Source organism: Cyclopterus lumpus, chromosome 6, assembly GCF_009769545.1.
Source record: "Cyclopterus lumpus isolate fCycLum1 chromosome 6, fCycLum1.pri, whole genome shotgun sequence".
Taxonomy (NCBI): Eukaryota; Metazoa; Chordata; class Actinopteri; order Perciformes; family Cyclopteridae; genus Cyclopterus; species Cyclopterus lumpus.
This window is the reverse complement of record NC_046971.1, coordinates 7,279,739-7,301,483: the sequence shown is the minus strand read 5'-3', so window position 1 is coordinate 7,301,483 and position 21,745 is coordinate 7,279,739. Positions and strand designations below refer to the sequence as shown.

The 21,745-nt window shown below is 45.2% G+C and overlaps 1 protein-coding gene across 3 annotated transcripts in view; it reads right to left on the bottom strand.

Moving 5' to 3' along the window:
* The window catches only part of plxnb2b (plexin b2b), a 106,873-nt gene that overhangs the window by 34,652 nt on the left and 50,476 nt on the right, over window positions 1-21,745 (bottom strand). For all 3 annotated transcript variants that reach the window (XM_034535592.1, XM_034535594.1, XM_034535593.1), the window contains one exon: window positions 269-1,398. In XM_034535592.1, the coding sequence (XP_034391483.1) occupies window positions 269-1,396 (1,128 nt within the window). In that variant the 5' untranslated portion in view covers window positions 1,397-1,398. The remainder of the gene's footprint in view (window positions 1-268; window positions 1,399-21,745) is intronic.

The following is a 21,745-nucleotide window of genomic DNA, read 5'->3' as shown; positions in this document are numbered from 1 at the left end:
ATGTAAACTATGAAAGATTATGGTGATTTGCCCACCACTATAGGGTGTTATTCTGGATGAGTTGAGGGAAGATGGAACGAGAGCTTGAAAGAGAACAATGAAAAAAAGAAGATCTGCAGAACAAAGTCAACATTGAGACAATAAAGTAAACAGTGACACATCCATTCATTATTGATTGCGCTAAGGGGATTCTTCAAAACATATCCCACTCACAGCTGTTACTCCAAACTCCTTTTTTTAAAACAGCGGACACAAACGAAGAACTTACAGGAATTGTTGATGTGCAGTCAGTTTTAGATGAGTATGGGATGTCCACAGCGGGCAACCCAGAGATTTTCCCCGAGTCGCTGTAACAGGCGCTGATGAGGTCCACCAGACGCTCATTGATGGAATTGAGTGGGTACATGCACAGAGCCGATTCGTTGACGTCGTCATCGGGACTCGCCACCACGAAGAGGACTTTGCTCCACGAGACGACCTTCCCATACATACCCGATTCGGTCATGAGTCGTGCGAGCTCTTTTCCTGGAGACGCCACGTACGCAGCTTGAACTTTGTTGTATTTGTTATTTTGGTTTTGGCCGCAGTTTAACTGGAGCTCCGTGTGGGAGTAGTAATGGTGGTCATTTTCGCAAAGACGAGACACAAAGGTGAGGTTTTTATTATCCGTACCGTCGAGTGTCCGCGAAAAGAGGAAATAAACAAAACCATCCTCTTTGAAGGCATGGCGGAAGTCATGCAGGTACTTGGGAACAAATGGCGTCGTCTGCACCGTGGACGCCTCAATGATGCTCTCGAACACGACCCAATCGCGGAAGTCCTGAAGGATTCGTGTGCTGATGAGTTTTGTACTGTCCTGGCTTCCGTAGCCCTTACCAACAAGAAACACACTGAAGGTCTGATTCTCTCTTAAGTAGGTGGACATGACGCCCACCACGTTCACGTTATCCTCTATGCTCGCCACGTAAGTCCTCTCTCCTTTATTGTCACTGTAATACAGCTGCTCTGCCACGTTGGTCAGGTTGAGGAGGGAGCAGATTCCTCGGTAGCGGCTGCCACAGACGATGAGCGATCCGTTGGACGGATTGACCAGCAGAAGCTTGTTGAGGCTGGGCATGGGCTTCGTGTCCTGGCAGGTGGAGGAAGGAGGCGTACAGGTCCGGGCGTCCTCTTTGGGGCCCGTCTCATACTGAGATTGCCACTGGAGCGACGGCCCCAGCTGGTAGATGGCGTTGACCGCCCCCAGGTAGATTAGACCGGTCTGGGGGTCCTGGACCACATTGTCGATGGCGGTCTTGGAGTTGAACTCCAGGATGGGGATGGTGCTGCTTTCCTCCTGGGCTTGTGAGACTGGCTGGCAGAAGAGAAAGAGGAGGAGGGAGACCCAGCTTGCCATCTCTAGAGGGAAAAGAAATAGAGAGGTGTTTCATTATTAATGCAGTTAAATGCACTCGGAAATGTACATTAACCATCGAAAAACAGCAGGCGTAGAGTAGGCATGTGGTTAGCATACAACACTTAACACACACTCAGACATGGCCCAATCACGAGGGATTAAAGAAAGTTTTGGTAAATACGGTCATTAGTTTTCTTGCAAAGTTAAGTGAGCAATTGGAGTCAGGAGTCCTAAACATAGAGCCTTTTCTCTTAGATTTGAGCTCCAAATTCCTTTTTTACCATACAGATATGAGAGTGATCTTCTCATCTGACTATAAGTAAATCTATTTCCCAAAATGCTGAAGTATTCCCTTAAAAGGGTTGGTTTGCTGAAGTTACAACAATTAGTTGTAACAATGATCCTTTAGCGTATCTAGAGCAATGCAGATAATTTGATTGTATTTGGAAAATATTTGAGATCTGAAGCTGCTCCAAAACACTGAACTGCTTACTTTGGGACTATTTATTTGGCAATAAGTCGTTTTCCATGAAAACTGCCCACAGCTCAGAGTAATTGGCATTTTGTATGATTGGGTCGCTGTTGACTTCTTAAATATAAATATAAATAGAATTCTCATTTATGAGACTGAAATCTCAGAGACAAACTGTCTACATGAAATTTGGATATAATTACCCTTCAAGAGTCGCACACATCAAAAGCGAGCCACTGTATGCTCAAGGTGGCCGTGCAGCTTTTTGGGTGCGACTCAACTTACTGCTTTGGATTTAATAGACATACTATCAGAAATGAGCTATCTCAAACCATAACGCAATAAAAGCCTATTGGATCTGCATTTGCACATTTTTTATTTTTCCGGCAACAACATCTCTAAGCACTACGTTCTCAGGAAGTACCGTTTTGTCTGAGGAAGCATGATCACACAACATCCCCTGTAAAATACAGACAGCATCATCATGTACTGGCTAACAGCAGGTGCCTGTGGAGTTTGCCCGGGCTGTGGTAAATATGGAACTGCAGGTGGCTTTGACGCCTCTATTGCCTACACAGCAAATGTGTTTGCGCGTGCTTTGCAGCCTGAACGATACCCTCCTTCTTATTACACCTTGCCAGTCAAGTCCACAGGCACATTTGTCAAACTGAAAACCCCTGTTGACTCTTCAAGGGAGGTCACACTCCAAAGTTGTGTGTTCATTATTTTAAACTGCCTTTCCTCAACGGACTGAGAGGGGAGGCCACTGGTTAGACATCTACTCTACCCAGAAGGGGAACCTGTTGTTTTCACAGCTTTTAAGTGCAGACTACTCGATTTGCTGATTTTATTTTTCTTCCTATTTAATACCTTAGTCCTTCTTCCGAGCCACAACCAGTTTAACTGCTTGAATGTATCGTGCCCTTTTCAATTCATAGCCTTAAATATTTCAATTGCAATTGAAATGGTGCAACGAAAAGCTTTCACCGTGAGGAAGGGCTTATGGGTCTTGTCAAGATTTTACGAAGAGGAGCAGACAAAAGAGAAATGTTTAAATTAAATTTGGAAAAGTTGACATGCACACTACGAAGTGGGCGTGGGCAAAATAAGAGGAACGCCACATGAACAACTGTTTACGATCTGAGGTAACAAACTTCAATTACAAAGACAGATCCGCTGGCTAGGTTGAATGACAATTATAAACATGTGTCAGCTTTAAGAAGCTCAACAATAACTCACTTTTATGTTTGAGCTTTCGGGGAAGCATCAGAAAAAGAAGAAAAAAAATGCATGAACTGCAAAACGTCCTCGCAGTCGGAAAATGTTGACACCATTAACAAACGCAGTGGAGCTGCACTTGCAAAGAGTGGTGGGAAATTGCAAAATGTTCACAGAAAGTCATAAGAATAAAAATGATCATAGACTTAAATGAACCCCCCCCCTGTGAGGCAATTTCTCAGCAATAAAGTTTTCTCTGTAAAAGTGAGCCTCACAAAGCCTTATTTAGGGCATGGCTGCCTTTTCGCAGTAACGTGCAAAACGTTAGAGCAAGGATGCAGGCGGCTTTATACTTAAAGTTAGAAACAACAACAATTTCAGTCACAATAAAGTGAACGCTTGAATGCACCACTTGTGATAACTGACGTGTCATGTATGGGTTCAGTACTTCAAATGTGCTCTGAGGGTGTGAAATTTGAGGTGTCAGTATAACGTCAGACGTGTCGGACCCACATGTATTGGCTACCCACATGTTCCACAATTAGACCTTTTTTTCTACCTCTCTTTGTTGTTTAATTTAAATCTTCATGGATTACTGTCTCTCAAAAGTGTTGCTGTAAAAATCAGAATTACTTCTCATTTTTTTGTAAATGTATTTCATTTCTAAGTCACAACCTTTGTATTCTCCACCAGCCAAAAGAGTGTTTTCTCCTTTTGACAGTCTGTTGATGGATAAACAGTTTTGACTTTGAGTTGTTCTGTTTGTGGAAACACCTGGCAGGAACATCTAGTGTTGTGTAACTTCATCAGCAGCTCCTGTAAATATAAATTAAACCTATTGTAGTTCTGTGTATCTCCAAAATGTCTGTAAATAAACAACAGCTGTTTGCTTAATTCTATAGAGTTTTCTTTCTGTTTGTAAACAACCATGACGACTATACTGTCTAAATATTGGCTGTTATTGTAAATAAGGACAGTAATTGAAGCATGTCTGCCATCCGCCAAAAACTGTAATATCAATATTTCTATCAATTTTGCTTGGCCGGGATACAGACTGCACAGAGAGAGTCCACAAAAGGTGAATTATGTCAATGGCTTCTGTAAAAAAAAAAAAATTACTTGATTCCTTTGACTTCCAATCAAACACTTTGTGACAAAGCAACTCTCTCCGTTTGTCATGTACAATGCAAGGACAATGTCTCGAGGCGCTCATTTAGGTTTCGGAAAACTCCAGTTCCACTTACATCCATGACTTCAAAGAGTCCTTTTCCTACTCATGCAAATCCTATAGCCAGCCCTCGATCAAAAAAAGAAGAAAAATCCCTCAGATGCTTCATTGTGGGTCAGTGCAAAACGAAATTCTTAACATATTTCAAAGGAGCCTGTTCTCTCCGAGGATGTCTCCTCCTGTCGCTCTATCACTTTTTATCCTTTTTTCATGGGCTTAATCCTGAACGCTGGAATTAAAGAGGCTTCAAAGAGCTGAGGAGAGGCATACGTCTGGTGGGGGTGACACAGGTGGAATGAGGCCCATTTCTCCACAGGCCAGCCCACCTCTCTTTTCTCAAAATGTCTCTAAGCTGCGGTGAGAGAACATGGTAAGTGGGCATAGCATCCAACACGTGGCTATTCTGAATAAATAAAAAGCTGCTAAATTTAGAGGCTGCGTGCTGCTTCAGCCTGCAGCTAATGAAGCCTCCAATGGCTTGGGATAAATAATAATGAAACAAATCACGTGCTAATGAAGGCTGGCACATCTGAAAAATGTGATCCTGTGCAAGACCCAATTGATCAATTAAATCCTCTGCACATTTTTTCACTTTAGGGAGGTACAGGAAAAGAACAAATGTGTACATAGAATCATTAAACTGAACCGATTATACCGAATCCTCATCGCTGAACAAATCCGTAGTTTTAAGAGCTGGAGCTGTCCTTCCTGGTGACTATAAGTGTCGTTACTGACTGCACGTTACCTCCTCATCGAAAGCTTTTTTTAAAAGACCCCAAAAGCCACATAAACAATAATGATGCGGTAACTCTGGAGCAAAAATGTGGTTCTTGAGCTAACAACCTGAAAACAATGTATCGATTATTCATTCCGTTTTATGAGTTTGGTGTTCTTTTTTTATTATATATATATATATATATATATATATATATATATATATATATATATATATATATATATCAGAATAGTCAGAATGCTAAAGGTTGTTGGACTGCGTAAACCCCCCAATGACAACAATAAGTCCAGCAGCCAGTTTCAAAGATTGACTACGTTCAATTTCTGATAACGTATGTTGTATTTTTAGAGATTTATCTGAAATAGCTTGACAAACAAGACAAAACTGTATACACAAGGGTTTATTTTGTCCTAGATCGGTGGGCTATTGAACTGAACACGCTGAAGAACGTTTTATATATAGATAGAGACACGATCGCTTAGTGAATGAACTAGAGAGACACGATTTGATTCGGCAAAGTGAGTCCGAATTTCCAGCAACAGTTTATTTTTTATTGTTAAAGGGGAAAATAAACTGTCGAAGAGAAAACTGCTGAGGTACTTGCATGAGCAGCCTTAAAAATAGCACCTGAAGGTTTGTTTCTTTGTTGGCTTCCCGGTCATTACACACACACACACACACACACACACACACACACACACACACACACACACACGCTCAATTTTATTTTATGACAACTTTAGAGTCATCTCTTTCAACCTCCCTCGACAAGTTGGGACACGCCTGGACAGGAAAAGAAGCTCTCAGCAGAGGAAAATGAAAGATAATTAAAAAATGGCGGGTGTGCACACAAACACAAACACACACACACACACACACACCCCCACCAGATTCGTAGGCTTAGGGATACATGTGCATGCACCGATACGTGCACCTGCGCAGCTTGAAGTGCTGACAAGGTAATCCCGCTCCGACCACACAGAGACTCTTCTCTTCAAACAGCCACGCTGTGTTTCTTTGACACAGGGGCACTAAAGCCCAGCATGGCAGTCCACATGCCTCTCGGGCCAACACCCCCCGCCCCCTTTCTAGGACAACACCCACCAGGACCAGGAGGAAGTCTACGAGCATGCCTGAGCAAAGGAGCAAGAGATCAGGAAGGAGAGCAGGGAAAACAAGAACGTGTGTGCGTGTGTGTGTGTTTGTGTGTGTGTCATGATTAGATCACAAACACTTGCGCAACTGCTGACCTGGCAAGTTTTTAAACCAGTACCCCTCTCACTCATTAAAACAGATACGGAAAGGAAACCGATACAAAAAATAAAAAAAACAGATGCCATACCACGAAAAACATAATAGGATAACACCCCATACTGCGATCACTCATATTCAGCACTTTCTTTACCGGAGCGCTGTCTTTGACAGATGCCAGGGTTTGACATTGATGTGTGTGTGTGTGTGTGTAGGGGGGTGGGGTGGGGTGGGGTGGGGGGTGTGTCTTTACATTGAAGCCGCTTTCAGTATTACACGCTGATAAAAGCGAACCTCTATTAAATTACTTGCATGTCCCGAGAGGCCCCTAGGGACTGGGTGGGGTGGGTGGGTGGGTGGGGGTGGGCGAGGGGATAATGCTGTAAAGTGAATCGCACCATGCGTACAGGCCTGATAAAAGTGTGTGCAAGGCAACATGACAACGTGGGTTAGGAGCCGGAAATGAGGGGCGGATCTTCATCCTTTACTTTCCCGTCGCCGCCGCCCAGGAAAGGACAGGCAGGAACAAGCGGCTTTGTTAAAAGATGAAACATGAAGTGGGTAGAGTGTAGAGAACTCCTTCTTTCTCTGCATGTCTCCCATCTCTCCCATTTCTTTTGACACGCACGCGCTCTTGTCCTTTCCTTACAGTGAAATTGTTTTCGCGAGTTGCAACGGGGAGGCTGTTGTGACGACGGCAATCCAATTTCCATGTGAACAATTACCCTGCCGTCAGGGTTGGCAGTTCATTTATTTCAATTTGACTGACTGGGACAACCACGCTCACCAAAGCAGCCGGCACAGCCATTGTATTCATGGTACCAGCCAGGGGGGGGGGGGGGGGGGGGGGGGGGATGATGGGACCAGGTTCATTTCAGTGGGATCCAGCTGCTCTCGCCTAAATATGCTAACACCTTTAAAGTTGGCCCGTGACCCAAGGAGTGTGTGAATCACACTTTGCTCTCCTAATAGACCGTGCGCGCGTGCGTGTGTGTGTGTGTGTGTGTGTGTGTGTGTTTGTGTCCCAATTCTCGCGCCTGTGTGCTTGTGTTCCTCCCGTGTGTCGACATGCCCTCCTGTGTGTGTTTGTCTGACTTGATGTATGACCAAGAGACACGGGTGCGACCGTGAGCCGCACACACCCACACCATCCATTTTTGGGCGCGACACTTTTGCTCATTAGGACTGATAGGCTGCTTCTGTGTCTGTTTACCGCTCCGTCACCACTTTCAAGGCTCCTGCTATCTCCCCTCCGCCAGCTGGACACTTGAGCAACGAGAGCACAAGGACACACACACACACACACAAACTACACATTTAAATGTGCACGTGGGCCAGGGACGTTTGGTACCTTTCTCAGCTGTCGACCTCGATGTCTCTTGTAATCTTTCAATCACTGTTAGTCTCTCAAACAAACACACAAACGCAACCTCTCCATGTCTGGGCAGCAGCGGCTCGGGCTAATCTCCCGATGCTAACTGGCCCTCCCCGCCCCCGGCTGGATGTTGCCGCTCTCCAGCGGGACAGAGTGACTGTTTGCTGTGTGGACACAGCTGGCGGATGTGTGGAACCTGATTAAACGGCCCGGCCTGGCGGAGAAGAGCTACTTTCAGGAGCCAATGGCTTCTCCCGACATCGCCGCCACATCCAGACGGTTGCTAATACACACAAAAAGGTGTCGGGGCAGGCATGCATACACAAGCTCGCTAATCAACTCGACTCCCTCTCAGATAAACAGCCGAGAGCCAACACTGTTGCGGCGTAGGAAAAAACAGCTGCCCATATTCCACAACTAGGGTGGCAAATAAAGGTGGTTCACCATATCAATTAATCTGCAGATTTGTGGGGATTTTGTTTTTTTTATAAATTGGTGAATATCCTATAACATGTCAAAAAACTACAACGACAAATGAGGTTCACAACCGGAGTCCAATCCCCAAATGACATTTAATATATGTAGAAAACTGCAAATCTTTACATTCAGGTAAACTGGATCTGGCACAAGTTTGACATATTTTGCTCAAAAGATTGATTATGAAAATTGTCACTGGGTAATTTTCCGTCTATCAAGTAATCGCTTCAGAAAATAATTTTCCTTGTGACACGTTGCTTGATGGCTGGAGGGAATTTCTTTTTTTCCCTCTCACTCCTGTCAGAGATCAGACTCTCTTTAAAGAACAGGTAATGACTCATTGTTTTGCTCAAAGGCACTTCAGCAGGTTTAACGCTTGCTCACACACACACACACACACACACACAGGGACTTAAATCCCGGCTTCCTCTGGTTGGAGGGCAGCTGCTCTAATCCGCACAGCACCCTGAGGCGATCCTCTGCGCCCGACGCACACTCACCCTCCACTTAAATACGTCGTTGCAACACACATGCAGCTACAATTAAGAAGTCAGGCAGGCAGACTGACTGCTGGGAAGGAATCCATTACACACCTTATTGGTTATAATGATTTCACTTCACCAGCATAAACGCCAATGAGCCATGAAGGTATCTTGTAATGTGGGTTAGTCTCAGTGCCCAGCTTTAGTTTGGTTTCAAGGGGAATACTGATCGTATGGTGACTGATTGCTCGCCTAACCTCTTAGAAGAATTCAAATGAAAAGTCTGTCCCGGAGCACGAGGAGAACCACTGTCTGTTTATAGTAGCTTCGGTCTTAAAAGGACACGTTTTGGGAAACATGCCTATTTGCTTTCTGTCCAAGTGTGAGATGAGAAGATTGATATGTGGTAGGTGCAGAGGTGGAGCCCAGCTTAAAAATAAACACTGGAAGCAGAGAGAGAGAGAGAGAGAGATAGGCAGCGAGCCCGGATCTGTTCAATGTGAAAATATACAGCTTCCAACACCTCCAAAGCTCAGTAATCAACACGTTATATCTTATTAGTTTAATCACTGAAAAAGTGATTATCCGGTTTACAATTTGTCCATCCATCTGTCGTGTACTTCTGTGCACCATCTTTGACGACAGTGTGGGTTGCCAGACACGGTTGGTGGGCATAGGTAAGCGTCTTTGAGTGTTTGAGCGCTATATAAATTCGAAATATTATTATTATTAAGTGTGTTCTCTGTACATGCTACCACGCCAGGTAACCTCCCTGTGACGGTGAAATGAGTTAGTGGTTTCTTCCTTGATTTAACTGACACTGCTTACTGCTGACTTTCTTTGTATAATAAATGTTGAGCGGAGGGGGTGAACAGACTTAAGACTTCTATCGGGTATTTTCTGTTAGTTTCAGTTGTAGTCTGACATTGGATGGAATTACTTTAAATACAAGGAAGCATTACTTGTAATTATAGCCGGCTCTGCTGTTTTGAGTTTTTCTCCTCCACATGCATACTTTTAAGAACACAGATTAGAAACTCAGTCACAATAAATTGATGTTCGCCAGGAGATACTCATCCAGCTCTACCCCGATTACATGACGTCAAAGAAATCCACGGTCACTGCACCCATCTGTTGCTCGCCAAGAACTAATTCCAGCAATAGCTGAACCCCCAGTTGTTGTTTTTTTGTGTGCGTACTAAACAACACGATGAGCTTTACTGTTTTTGTTAAGTGACATTTTTTTCCCCAGGGTTAGGGTTTAGGGGTTAGGGGGTTAGGGTTCTGTCTGGAGGCGTGAGAGCTGAATGAGCGAGAGAGAGAGAGAGACAGAGAGGTAACCTCCGAAAAGAAGGCAGGAGGGATGAAGAGATGATCGAGAGACAGGAAGACAGGATCACAGGGAGGACAATCACACGCATGTTTCCAGCCGAGTCTCCATAGTTCCTTTGTGAAAGGCTGGCAGGTGCCCGTCACTTGTCAAGATGAGTCAGAGTGTGAATAGCGACTCAGTACTGTAATAGTGGCGGCATAAGCGTTGGCTGAGGCCCAGAAAGATTCAAGCTTTTGGTAATGACTAACAGCTATCAGGTAATAGCCCAAAGATTAGCCAGCTCTCCTCGACATATGGAGAAAAGGTCACGTTTAGAGCTTAAAAGGTAATAGCTAAATTAGCTGCAAAAAATACCTCATAAAATTAAATAGCTTTCAGCGAGAAGGACGACTTTCCGCTGGCCGTGCAGAAGGAAATAGACTTTTTAATTAGTCGGACGACGAAAACGAATCACAGGAAGGGTAGAGTCTGATAAAAATGTGTGCGCGTGCCTCGACACAAATCCTCGACTCATAAACACAAGAGCACCTTCTCACTTCCTCCTCCTCCTCCTCTCACAATAATTAATGAAAATCCACATTTGCTCGGACTACACACTCCTCCTCAGTGCCATACACTTCCAACAAATGTTCTTGACGTTATTGAAACACACAACACTCATCCCTCCGTCCGCCGACCCCGCTATCTTCATCCATCATCTATCAGTGTGTCAGCAGCCAGAGGGGAGAGAGCTGCTAAGCAGGGCCTGACTAATGGCTAAACAAACACCATTATCAGGCCTCGGTGGCCGAACACTGAGCTACAGGAGCCGCAGAGCAGCTGAGGCTCTTTAATACTTAATCCCCGCTGCCCTGCTCTGCTAGCGGCTGCTCAAAACTAAACTAGGAAGGGTTGCCGCTGAAAGTAAACTAATGAGGGAATAAGCACAGCAACATCCGAGAGGAGGAGGTTTGAGGTAAAGAGGAACGTCATGCATACATGCGCGCACAATCACTTGAATCAGAAGCCGAGTGGAGAATAGACTGTATTAAGAGGGGCTAGACAGAAGTGTGGCCCACTCGCCTTGGCCAATCCCCTCTCTAGAAAAAGGCTCAGGGAGAAGTTAATGAGCCTATTACAGCCCCACAGTTCCCATGATAAGGCTTCTGATTACACCACATGTTCGGGGCGAGAGGACTGCGCGTATGCGTTTGCGCACACCTTTGTATTTGCGTGTCACCTGATCACCCATTGCGGTCATCCGCTATTCGTACGTTGACGAGTGAGGAACGCACATTTTATCAATAAACGCACTTTCGCAAAAACACAAATCGTCTCTCGAGGCGCAGTGGATGCCTCTCACGCTCGCTCGCCTACATTCACCGACGTAAGTCACACCAGTGTTCACAATTTATCAGGCACGCACACACATATGTACAAACACACGCACACACACACACACACTCAATCAATCAAGTGTGACTGAGTGAGCAAGCCACTCAATGAGAGTGGGTGATTAGGCCCTCGGAGAGTAGGCCTGACCTTTCCCTCCACATCAAGTCCTCCCTGCGCATGTGTGTTTTTATGAGTCAGCGGCTGTAAGCTCTCGGGCCCGCACCACTTCACATCAAATGTCACTGACTTAAACGAGATGGCCAGACAGACAGGGCTGGATGGAGGAGGGGGAAAAGACAGGGGACACAGAAGGAGGGATACATGGGATGAGAGAAGGGAAGAAACGTGAGAAAGAGAGGGGATTATGTTTACAGGAGGCCACGAGAACTGTTAGCAGGGTCCGGCGGAGGCGGAGATGCTGCTGCCCGGCGCATGGCTCTCCATCTAGCGCCAGAGCCTTAAGACTGCGGGATCTGGGTCTGCCCAGCTGGAGTCGGAGCTAAAAAGCAGTGTCTGGTGAACCTGCATGATTTCAACTGATTTAGCGCAGAATCCTGACCGTGGTCCTCGCAGACAACCATTAACAGTAGCTAGACAACGCTTATATCGGTCATCAGTACGAAACTGACACTGTTTTATAACCAGTTAAAAGTTCCTCACATTAACTTTAAAAAAAAAGGAGAAAAGAGAGCGAAAGACGGAAGAAAAAAAAAAGAGAGAGAGAGAGCGCTGCCACAGATCAATCTTCTGTCTTTGTTCTCTCCCTCTTTGCATGACAAACAGCAAAGCAGAAGTATTTTTAAATTTGCTGGTGGTTGTGGGAATACAGCGCAGGCCCTTGTGGGTACACAAACCTCCCTCTTCTACCGTCGACATGGTCGAGTCTGCACTTCCGTGTTCTCAGAACTCAGGCGGACAGAGAGGATAGTCTGAGTCAGGCCTCTGAGGAGCGAGCGAGGGCGGGGCAACCGAGGTTTTGTTTGAAGGTTTGTTGAGCTACTAAATGCTGAGGGTTCGTTAGCACGGGCTTTTAAAAAGAAGAAAAATAGTATTACACAGAGCTCGTTATTCGTGTAGATGACGACGCAATGAAGATGTTTCACTAATCACTAACAACTAGCAGGAAAACATCATTAGTTGCAGTTCTGAATGTCGCTAAAAGGAAGTTCATTGATGCAAGAAGCTCCAATCACACCGGTACAAAACAATCCCCAAGTTAGCCAAACTCAGTTGAACAGTAGAACTAGAACTATTGTAAACAACCATCGCCGGTTATAAACCGACTCCATGTTTCATCCTTGACCGACCAAAGTTGTTTCCCATAGTTTTCCAGCGCAAAGACAGATTAATACGAACACTTAATGAGTGTGTGCCCACGTTATGTTTCCCCTCCAACTGAAGTGGTTTTGGTGACCGTTGACAACGAGTCTGATCTTCTGACTTGCTTTTCACACTGACTGACTTTGACTTTGGTGTGGCGATGATGCCATATTTACAGATCTCAGCAGTTTCTTTGGTGAGCACAGCGTTGTCATATCCGATAGAAATGATGACCAAAAACTGTGAAAATAATTCATGTTGAGGCAAACTGGAATTATCCTTTAATAGCAGGTTAAGTTATGTGACGCTGGTGGGACTGCTTCCCATCTGTCTCGCCTCGCCCCCTTTCCCCGTCTCTCTCTTCTCCTGTCATCGCCGCAGATCTCAGAGGAGATAGCGAACCGGCACTCACCGTTGACGTGCCGGAGGACGTGTGGCGCGGCGCCCAGGTTAATTAAGTTGGAAATCGTGGAGATGATCAGTGGTGCTGCCACTCAGACCGCCAGCCTCCCTCCACTCCCTCGCCGTGTCCCTGCTCCTACAGTTCAGGCTATCTGACAGGTAGGGGAGGTGTTTGTGTGAGGGAAATCATGTGTGTTATTTAGTCCGAGACTCTGAAAGGGAGGAGAAGCAAAAAAGGAATGTGGAACTATTAGTCAAGTGATCGTTTAGGCAGAACATTTTTGATTTGTTCCTTTTTGTTCTCTCCGGAGTGTCGTATGCAGTGCCGACTGTGAAGCTCTTTCAGATTTGTTTTGGATTTTTGGGCTATATAAGAGAGCAAGACTTTAATTGACAGGAAAATAAATGATTTCAAGACACCTATAATGTAAATCAGCCAGTTCAAGCAAATGGGAGAATTTAGTGTTGGACCAGGAATTCGACTTTGGGCTCTGAAAAATGTTATGGTGGGTATTCAGATACTTTATATACTGTATATTGCCTTTTATACACTCGTACTGTGTATAGTATAATTACTTAATCTACTGATTATTTTCTCCATTAGGTAATTACTCTGTGAAATGTGAAAATAGTTGTCATGACAACTTCCCAGAGCCAAAGGTGACGTCTTCAAAAGGACTTGTTTTGTTAAGCCAACTGTCCAAAAACTCTGATGAAATCAGAGAAAAGGAGCAAATCCACACATTTGAGAAGCTGAACAAACACGTTTGACACGTTTGCTTGAAAAAAAAAGAAAGAAAAAAAAAAGAATGAAATCCTCAATGACCAATCAAAATAGCTGTTGATTAATTGAATGTTGCTCGACTTTATTGTTTCAGCTCTGCTCACACAGATTCATGTACAGAACTTCATTCCCTAAATCTCACACAAACACACACACTGGCCAGAATAATCAGTGTTAGAAAATAAATAAATAAATCCCAGAGTACCAAAACCCTGTCCAGACTACAGCCTTTTTCTGTGCCATGATTGCTCTGTTCCCCATAGGGCTGCTGTAAGGAGCTGGAGCTGCAGTGATTGTTGATGGATGCCTTTTGGAATGAACAGCACGTAGAGCGCACACCCTCCCCACCACCACCACCACCACCTGTAATCCTGCAAAAATGGACTCTACGTATTAGTGAGACGCTTAAAAGGCAGGAGCCATTTCACAGTCACACACACACAAATAATACACACATTACAGCTCCCTGTAGTACACTCATAGAGGCTGAGGTGTATTATTCCCGTGGCTCGGTATCAAAACCTTTAGAGCTGAGGGGTTGTGTCGAAACAGTGGTAGAATGCAACTAAATTACGGTACATGAGTAAATGCGCTAAGTAAAGAACAACTACCTCAAATGTTACATTTGGGAATTACACTTTAGAAGGAAACATTGTACTTTTTACTGCCTAACATTTATTTGACAGCTTTTAGTTACTACACATCTAGAGCTAATGAAACATGATGCTGTAATATAAAATTAACTACCTAAAAATATGTGTCTTTTATGAGCCAATTGTTAGGTTCTGCACCCGGCAGCAGAGTCTCCTCCTCCAGACTGGAGCAGAGCTCCGCCTTGCTGCCCCGCCGGTCCCCACAGGGAGTCGACGTCGACACCACGCGGGAGGCCACCCTATGACTGCGCAAGGCAGACTGTCACACCGCCTGCTGCATTAAAATAAAGAGGATTTTCGAAAGAGACTGGTGCTTGGAAACACTACGGCTTTGTAGTCAATGACCACCAACATCAACACAAAATTAAAGTTCCTTGTCGTAGCTTTAAGTTCAGGAACGTTACCTCTTCCAGCCCTGATGAGGTGCACGTACAATGTGATGGAGACCCAAACACACATTCCTCACCTGATGAATGGCTAAGATCATATTATATGTTGGATCAAGTTTTGATTAATTGCCGAGCGCTCATGTGATCACCGTTTCTAATCAAAAGCAGACAAATAAAGGTCAGGGGGAATTAGCCCCCCGCTGCCGACAAATAAGCCGCTTTAATCAGGCTGCAGATGGCCCGATAAGCAGCGGAGTGGCATTACGGCCGGTCGCGCAGCATAGCGATAGCATCTGCACCTTGTCTCTAAAGGTGCCACTGTGTCTTTTCATGTCAGGTTAGAGCGCTGACATTCTGTCACATCCAGACTTCCGATGCGCTGGTGTGGAGGGTGACAAACATCAAAGTCCGGGTTTATGCTGGCAGCGGTCTGCAAACACAGACGCGCACAGCGCGCTCCTGTACAAAGACGTGGACATCCTCGTGCGCGAGATCCCGTGCACCGACCATGACCGTGGACGAGTGTTACGTTTGAGTGCGAGATAGCGCTGATGTCTGCCAACAATTCGGTATCTTTATCTCCTGAGCCTTCTGCTGATAATTACAGCCGTCCCTTCGCCCGTCCTCGGTCACGCCAAAGCTGCCAGTCTGCGCAGCTCGAGCCAGAGGAATTATCACCCGAGCCATCGCAAAATGGAGTGCGCCAAGGTCAGGCCCTGTGTTCAATTTCACTTTTGATTCCAGTCCACCTTTCTTTCTCCTCTACCACTTATCCACTCCACCCTCCCGGCCCACCCACTGGAATTTCACTCCAGGGCTAACCTCTATTTCCAGGACAACCAGCGCCTTGACACTCATTCATTTCCAATCCTGCAGAGTGGTCGGCTGAATGGAAATTGACGATTCAATTTTTGGAATGAAACTCAAGAGTCCTATTGGAATCGACTCTCCCCTCCCGCCCTCCCCTCTCCTCCGGCTTGGGGGCCCGTTCTGTCACCCCTTCTGCCCCCCGACACTCGCTATCTCCGTCCTGGTCCGATGAGTACAGCCAATTTCTCTGCTTGTATGGAGACGTGGGCGAGATGGCTACCGCAGAGCGCAGCTTAAAACGCCCTGCAGCCCCCGGCTCCCAGAGACTTCCCTCAGACACCTTTTCTTCATGCCTGCTCTCTCTCTCTCATCCCTAAACTGCCGTCAAACTAGCAAACACGTTACACCAAAGGGTGTATTCTCAGCATTGCTCCCAGCTGGATGTTTGGGTGGCAATTTAAAAATGATCTATGCAAATGTAATTTCGCTGTGTGTCATCCAACACAGCCAATTAATGAGTGAGCTTCTCCAACCCAACTATAAATTAACAAGGCTAGATATAATAGCTAGATTAATGTGTTTTTCTGGCACTTGCCTAATTGCTAGAAGACTCCGGTGGGGCTAGTGTGAGCTGCCTCATTTCTACATGTGATAGAGTGAGTTAAGATAGAAAGGGATAAACGCTTGCATCAACTCTATTAATCATTTATATGAACTTTGCTGTCTATACTATGGTTTTTTATTGAGGGGAATGTATGATGTAAGTGATGTGGAAAGATATTGTCCCCTCATGGATCTTGTATCTACTTCAACAGAAATTACTAGCCTCAGTTGTTTGATTGAGTTCGGTCAGAAGGACAGCATTAGCTTTAGTCGAACTAAGGAATGTATTAATGGAAAACAAATCCATACGTGGTCAGCGGGGCATTTGTCCATGGATGGCATATCTGATAATGAGAAATGGGAACTCGAGGCAGAGAGAAAACATGGAATATGGAGAGAAAAGAGTGACGTAAGAGGTAAGGGAGACAGAGAGCATGAGTAACCGTCTGCCTCAGCCAGAAGAAGAAAAAAAAAAAAGAGTGCTATTGAGAAAGACAGAACACAAGCTCCAGGATCCAAAACAGCACATCACCAACGCAGAGGCCTTTTGTTTTGCCCCACTCAACCGATTGTTCTCTTCGCCGAGGGTGAGAACACTAATCCGCTGTGGAAAGGGGAGTTGGAAGGATTTACTCTAAGTATCCTTATTAGTGGGAATTCACTGATATCGGGATGAGGACGGGGGGTGGGTGGGGGCTACGGGGGGTAACGGATGAGGGAAGAAGGTAGAGGGCAGAATGAGCAAGGAGGAAGAGGAGAGCAGCAGGAGGGGCGTAGTGTATTCTAAATACACTGTAGGTGCCATATGAATCTTTAATACAGGGCTTAATGGTGAGGGAGGAGTGGAGAATATAAAGAGAGCAAGGGAAAAGGAAGAGGAATCTCCGAGGAGGTTACCGAACCTTGCGTATCACAACACTCCTCATAAGTGCCAGCCTCCCAGGATCAAACCTAATTCTGCACAGCTCCAATGGCACTGCAGAGTCCCTATCAGAAAAAGGTGGCAAAGGACAGACTTGCCTTTGTCTTCAAAAAACAAACAGAGAGATAAAAATGGGAAAAGGATCTTTCCAGGTGATAAATTTCTTAATTGCTTTTGTTAAAGACATACCCTGCTGGAAGCTTGGCCATGGTACATTGTTTTAATTACACGCACAAGAGCCTAATTAGTTCTATCTGTTGTACCAGAGGCTAACGCGCACCCAATTAGACTGAAATCAAAAGGATGGTACAGTCAGACGGGGGAAATGTGAGGTTCTTTGTTCTTGCATAGTATTCATCAAATAACAGAGGGAAGTAAAGACAGCACTTAACTTCCCAGGTTGCTGATGTCATGATCACCCCTGCTATCTTTAAACTAATTAAATACATTTTCTTGTGCGAGAGCTTGAGCGGGTGGCCGCCTCACACTCGTCACTGTCTCCATCTCTTTGTCTCGCTCACTGATGATGATGATAATCGCTAGGGTGGAAAAATCATTTGTTCCATGATAAAGGCTAAAACAACACGGCTCATTATTGTGGCATTTTTGCAACAGTTTGTGGATTAACACGGGCAGAGTGCAGTCTTCAGAGTCAGATCCACCAGCCGGGTTGCCATGAAGAACAATAAAATGCAGAGACGAGCGTCTGAAGTGCGGTAATGATAGCACAAATACTGCTCTTCCTGTAAAGAAGGGATGACGCTCAGTCATATTTTAATGGAGGAGTCTTGTGGGTAGTACACTTGTACTATGGCAACTAATTGTTAAACGGGCCCTCAGGGGGGGGATGAGATATCTACTAGCAAGGAACATCTGACACGGGAGCTTAAAGCTAAAATTATTCGACAGAACATCTACAAATGATTTCCCTAATGAACAACATGGGTAAAACAGAGATGGCAGATCCACCACTTTGGAACCACAAACACATCAAAGCCTTCTCAACAACCCCCAGAAGAACACCTCCTCCCCTGCACACTGAGGCAAACGAGCCAGGAAACTACCACATCTATCGCAGGTTCTCGCAAAATAACTCCCCGCACGGAAAGCTTTTTGCCTCCTCCCTCGTGCGTCTGTTACCGCATTTCAGAGAGCACATAATGGTCTCCTGGGGAAGCACTAGAGCGAGAGTTGGAGAGAGATGGCTTTTCAGAGCATGTAGCGTTTCATCTCTGCATGTTGCCCTGTTAGATGTTAACAACTGTGTAGGTGTACTACAATCAATCCCATCAGTCAATGGAAAGCACCTAGAATCCATCGCAGAATTAGTTGCGCCATGATCACAGGCAGAAAGCACATCAAGCTAGGAATGTTTTCTCTGCATTTCCAAACACAGCCATAAACGTGCACTTTCGGGGCGGTCCGATCACAAGTGGACAACTCGAAGTACAGGTGTGAACGCACCCGACGGCATTGAGAGCCGATCGCTCAGACCTCCGCGTTCGTAGGTGGAGGACAAGAAGTCCCCCGGGAGTCGGGACGCATGCGTGGATGCATTCTCGTGTTAGGTGTGAACTGACACAATTAGAGCTGCCCACATGTGATCGGATCACCCAAGGTGCATGTTAATGCCGCAGGTGTAAACGGGGCCATCGAGACGACTTGTCTGACCTCTTCAGCCCCGTTCGTTGAGGCGCGGGGATGTAAGCGACGTTATCAAGAGGTACACATAAATAAGCGGCTCCACAGATGCACATGTGGGGGAGCCAAAGAGGGTTATGCAAATAATAAATGATTGGTTCTAGTCTACCTCTGCAGGAGAAGTGTCGGGCTTATGGCCCGGCATTCCACATCCCAGATAGTCCCTGACAAGTCATATCTAAGTGGTGGGAGTGAGCAAAGGGAAGGATGGCATGTAGTGTTGGTGGTGGTGTAGTGGCCTGTAACTACTGATTGTTACCATAGCAATGGTAGACTAAGGATCACATGGCGTGCCACTCTTGATAGCTGCGTGACGCCACACGTAGGAGATATTCCCGAGGTTTATAATCACTGTGAGCCGGCAGCTCAAGTGGTCCGTGCACACACACACATACACATGTGTATTCATGTGCGAGTATTTGTGTGTATGTGTCAGTCTGCGAGTGTGTTCCAATCTTCCTGGGAAACTCATCTGGCCTAAGCTTCCAACTGGCAGCGAAATCCTAAAATCCTACCTACCAGCTTTCTCGTGAGTGACAATCTTCTCTCACAGAGCCCTTGTGGGTTCTTATTTTTTTAAAGAAAGAAAATAAAATATAATACATTCGTAAGAAAGCAGAATGTACGATTCTAACAAGAGATCATCTATGCTGAAAGAGTACAAACAGGTTGCTATGCTGCAGCACAGGAGCCCAAACGTCACCCATGTTTTTCTCATATCCCGATCAATAACTAGTATATACAGCAGTTATCCAACCCTGCATCTTGGATCAAATCAATGCCAGCATGCTTTAAAAAAAAGAAAGAAAAAAACCTCATCAACGTTTCTCTGCGCTGTGCCCATGGTGTCGCTCCAATCATCAAGTTACACTTTGAATTTTCATTAGGAGGCACTTAATAGAGAGAGGCACGTTTAGAAGCTCTCTCTCGGTATGTGGGTTGTGTCGATTAGGCTGAGTTAATTTCTATCACAATAAATAACATTGATTACAGACGCTTAATGCTAGGGGAAGGGTGTTCAAATGAAAGTGCAAAGGAGTTGACGTGAAACGAGAGGTGGAAATGAATAGACAGGAGATTGGTAGGAGAGCGGGCGCGAGAGCGCATGCAGATTGAGAGTACGTCCGTTTGTGTGTATGTGGGGCCGGAAACCAAAACAGGGTAACCACAGTCATTCCTTTAGGAGTATCCGATTCTCTAGTGAGCCAGAGTGTCAGACCACTAACAGACACTCTCTGGCGGGACACATGCACTCAAAGAGTCTTTAACACACAGAGAGAAACAGGCGCTGGCTCGTGTTTCCTTGGCTGAGGACGCCATTAACAAAACAAATCAAACCCAACCCATAATGACATCGCCACCGCTGAAAATAATCTGTGCTGCACACTTTGGGTGAAGAAGTGTTTTCTCTGCAAAAACGCAGTTCACCCCAGGGTCACAGTGGAAGAGAAGAATTGTTTTCAGTTAAATCCAATCCAGAGCTGCTATAATAAGTTTAGTTGTACTTCTCAGTCCATAGAAACAGTATATAAGAAGAACAAATAAATATCACCTATGTTAGTACACCCCTCTCTCATCAAGTTTATCTGTACACAGTGAACAGAACTATATATACCTATCTATCTCATTGTGTTTTAAGTGGCCAGTTCTGTACAAGTGTGGGGGGGGGGGGGGAAACAGCCATGTTCTCAAGGGCAATGACCTTGCACAGCTCAATAGATCTTTTCCATGTTTGCCGCCTGGGTATACCGCCTGGATTTGTTTACAATGCAGCATGCTCAACATCACAAATCAGGGATTGCGTGGTTGTTGTCAGGGATTACCAGTCTGGTCTTTGAGTTTTTCATTAAATTGCTGTATCGGAAAACAAACAAACCAACAACGAAGAAAATAAAACCCAACCTGCCATCAGATTCTTGGCAGAAAAGGCCAGCTCACACATACATTTGCAGGACACACATTTATTTGTACTAGGATTTTTCTTTCCCTTTTCATCTAAAAGGCTACGCATCCTCATGAATAAATAAATGGTCTGACAGACTGCTGTGACAGAGATGAGAGTCCCATTGACACTGTGGAGGAAAGCGTAAATCAAGAAGAAAAAAAACATACAACCACAGGGTGGACATTACAGTATGCGTGTATTTTTTATTTTTTTTAAGCTGTAATATGTTTAATATCTAAGCTCTTTATCCTATATAGGGCTGCAGAGTGATTTTGTTTGACACCGTTGAGAGTGGAATCCTCTTACTTTCGTCTTTATGAGGTCAGCAGTGGAAATGGACAGAGTTCAGACAGATGGGGCCCGAGGGAATGAGGCAGGGAAGAGAGATAAAAAATGGTGAAGAGCATCAAAGCAAGGAGGGGGTTGAAGACAGGACAGGAATGGGTGGCGAGACAGAAATATGTAAAATAAAAGGGCGGAGGGGTGGGGTAATGAGTGACTGGTACGGAGACAATCAGAGAAAAGCTAAAGGGAGATTAAAAGCGTCACGCTTCACACAAAGTGCTTGCCGGATTGTCAACTGTGTCTGAAAAACCACCTCCCCCCCCCCGTTACCTTTCTGATGTTGGTATTGGGATCCATCACGTCAGCAGCGATGGGCCAGGTGAGCGGAGGTGAGAATGTAACGCAGGATTTGAACTCGTTTTTTTTCCCCCCCGCCATTCTTCACATGACCACTTCTGTAACTATGTGTACAAATTAATGCAACACTATGAATGCCTGCGAGGACAGATTGTCTGAAAGTGTTAGCCGTTTGAAAGATTATCATACCGTACCAGTTTCTGTGATGGAAGGTTTATTCACGCCCTCATTG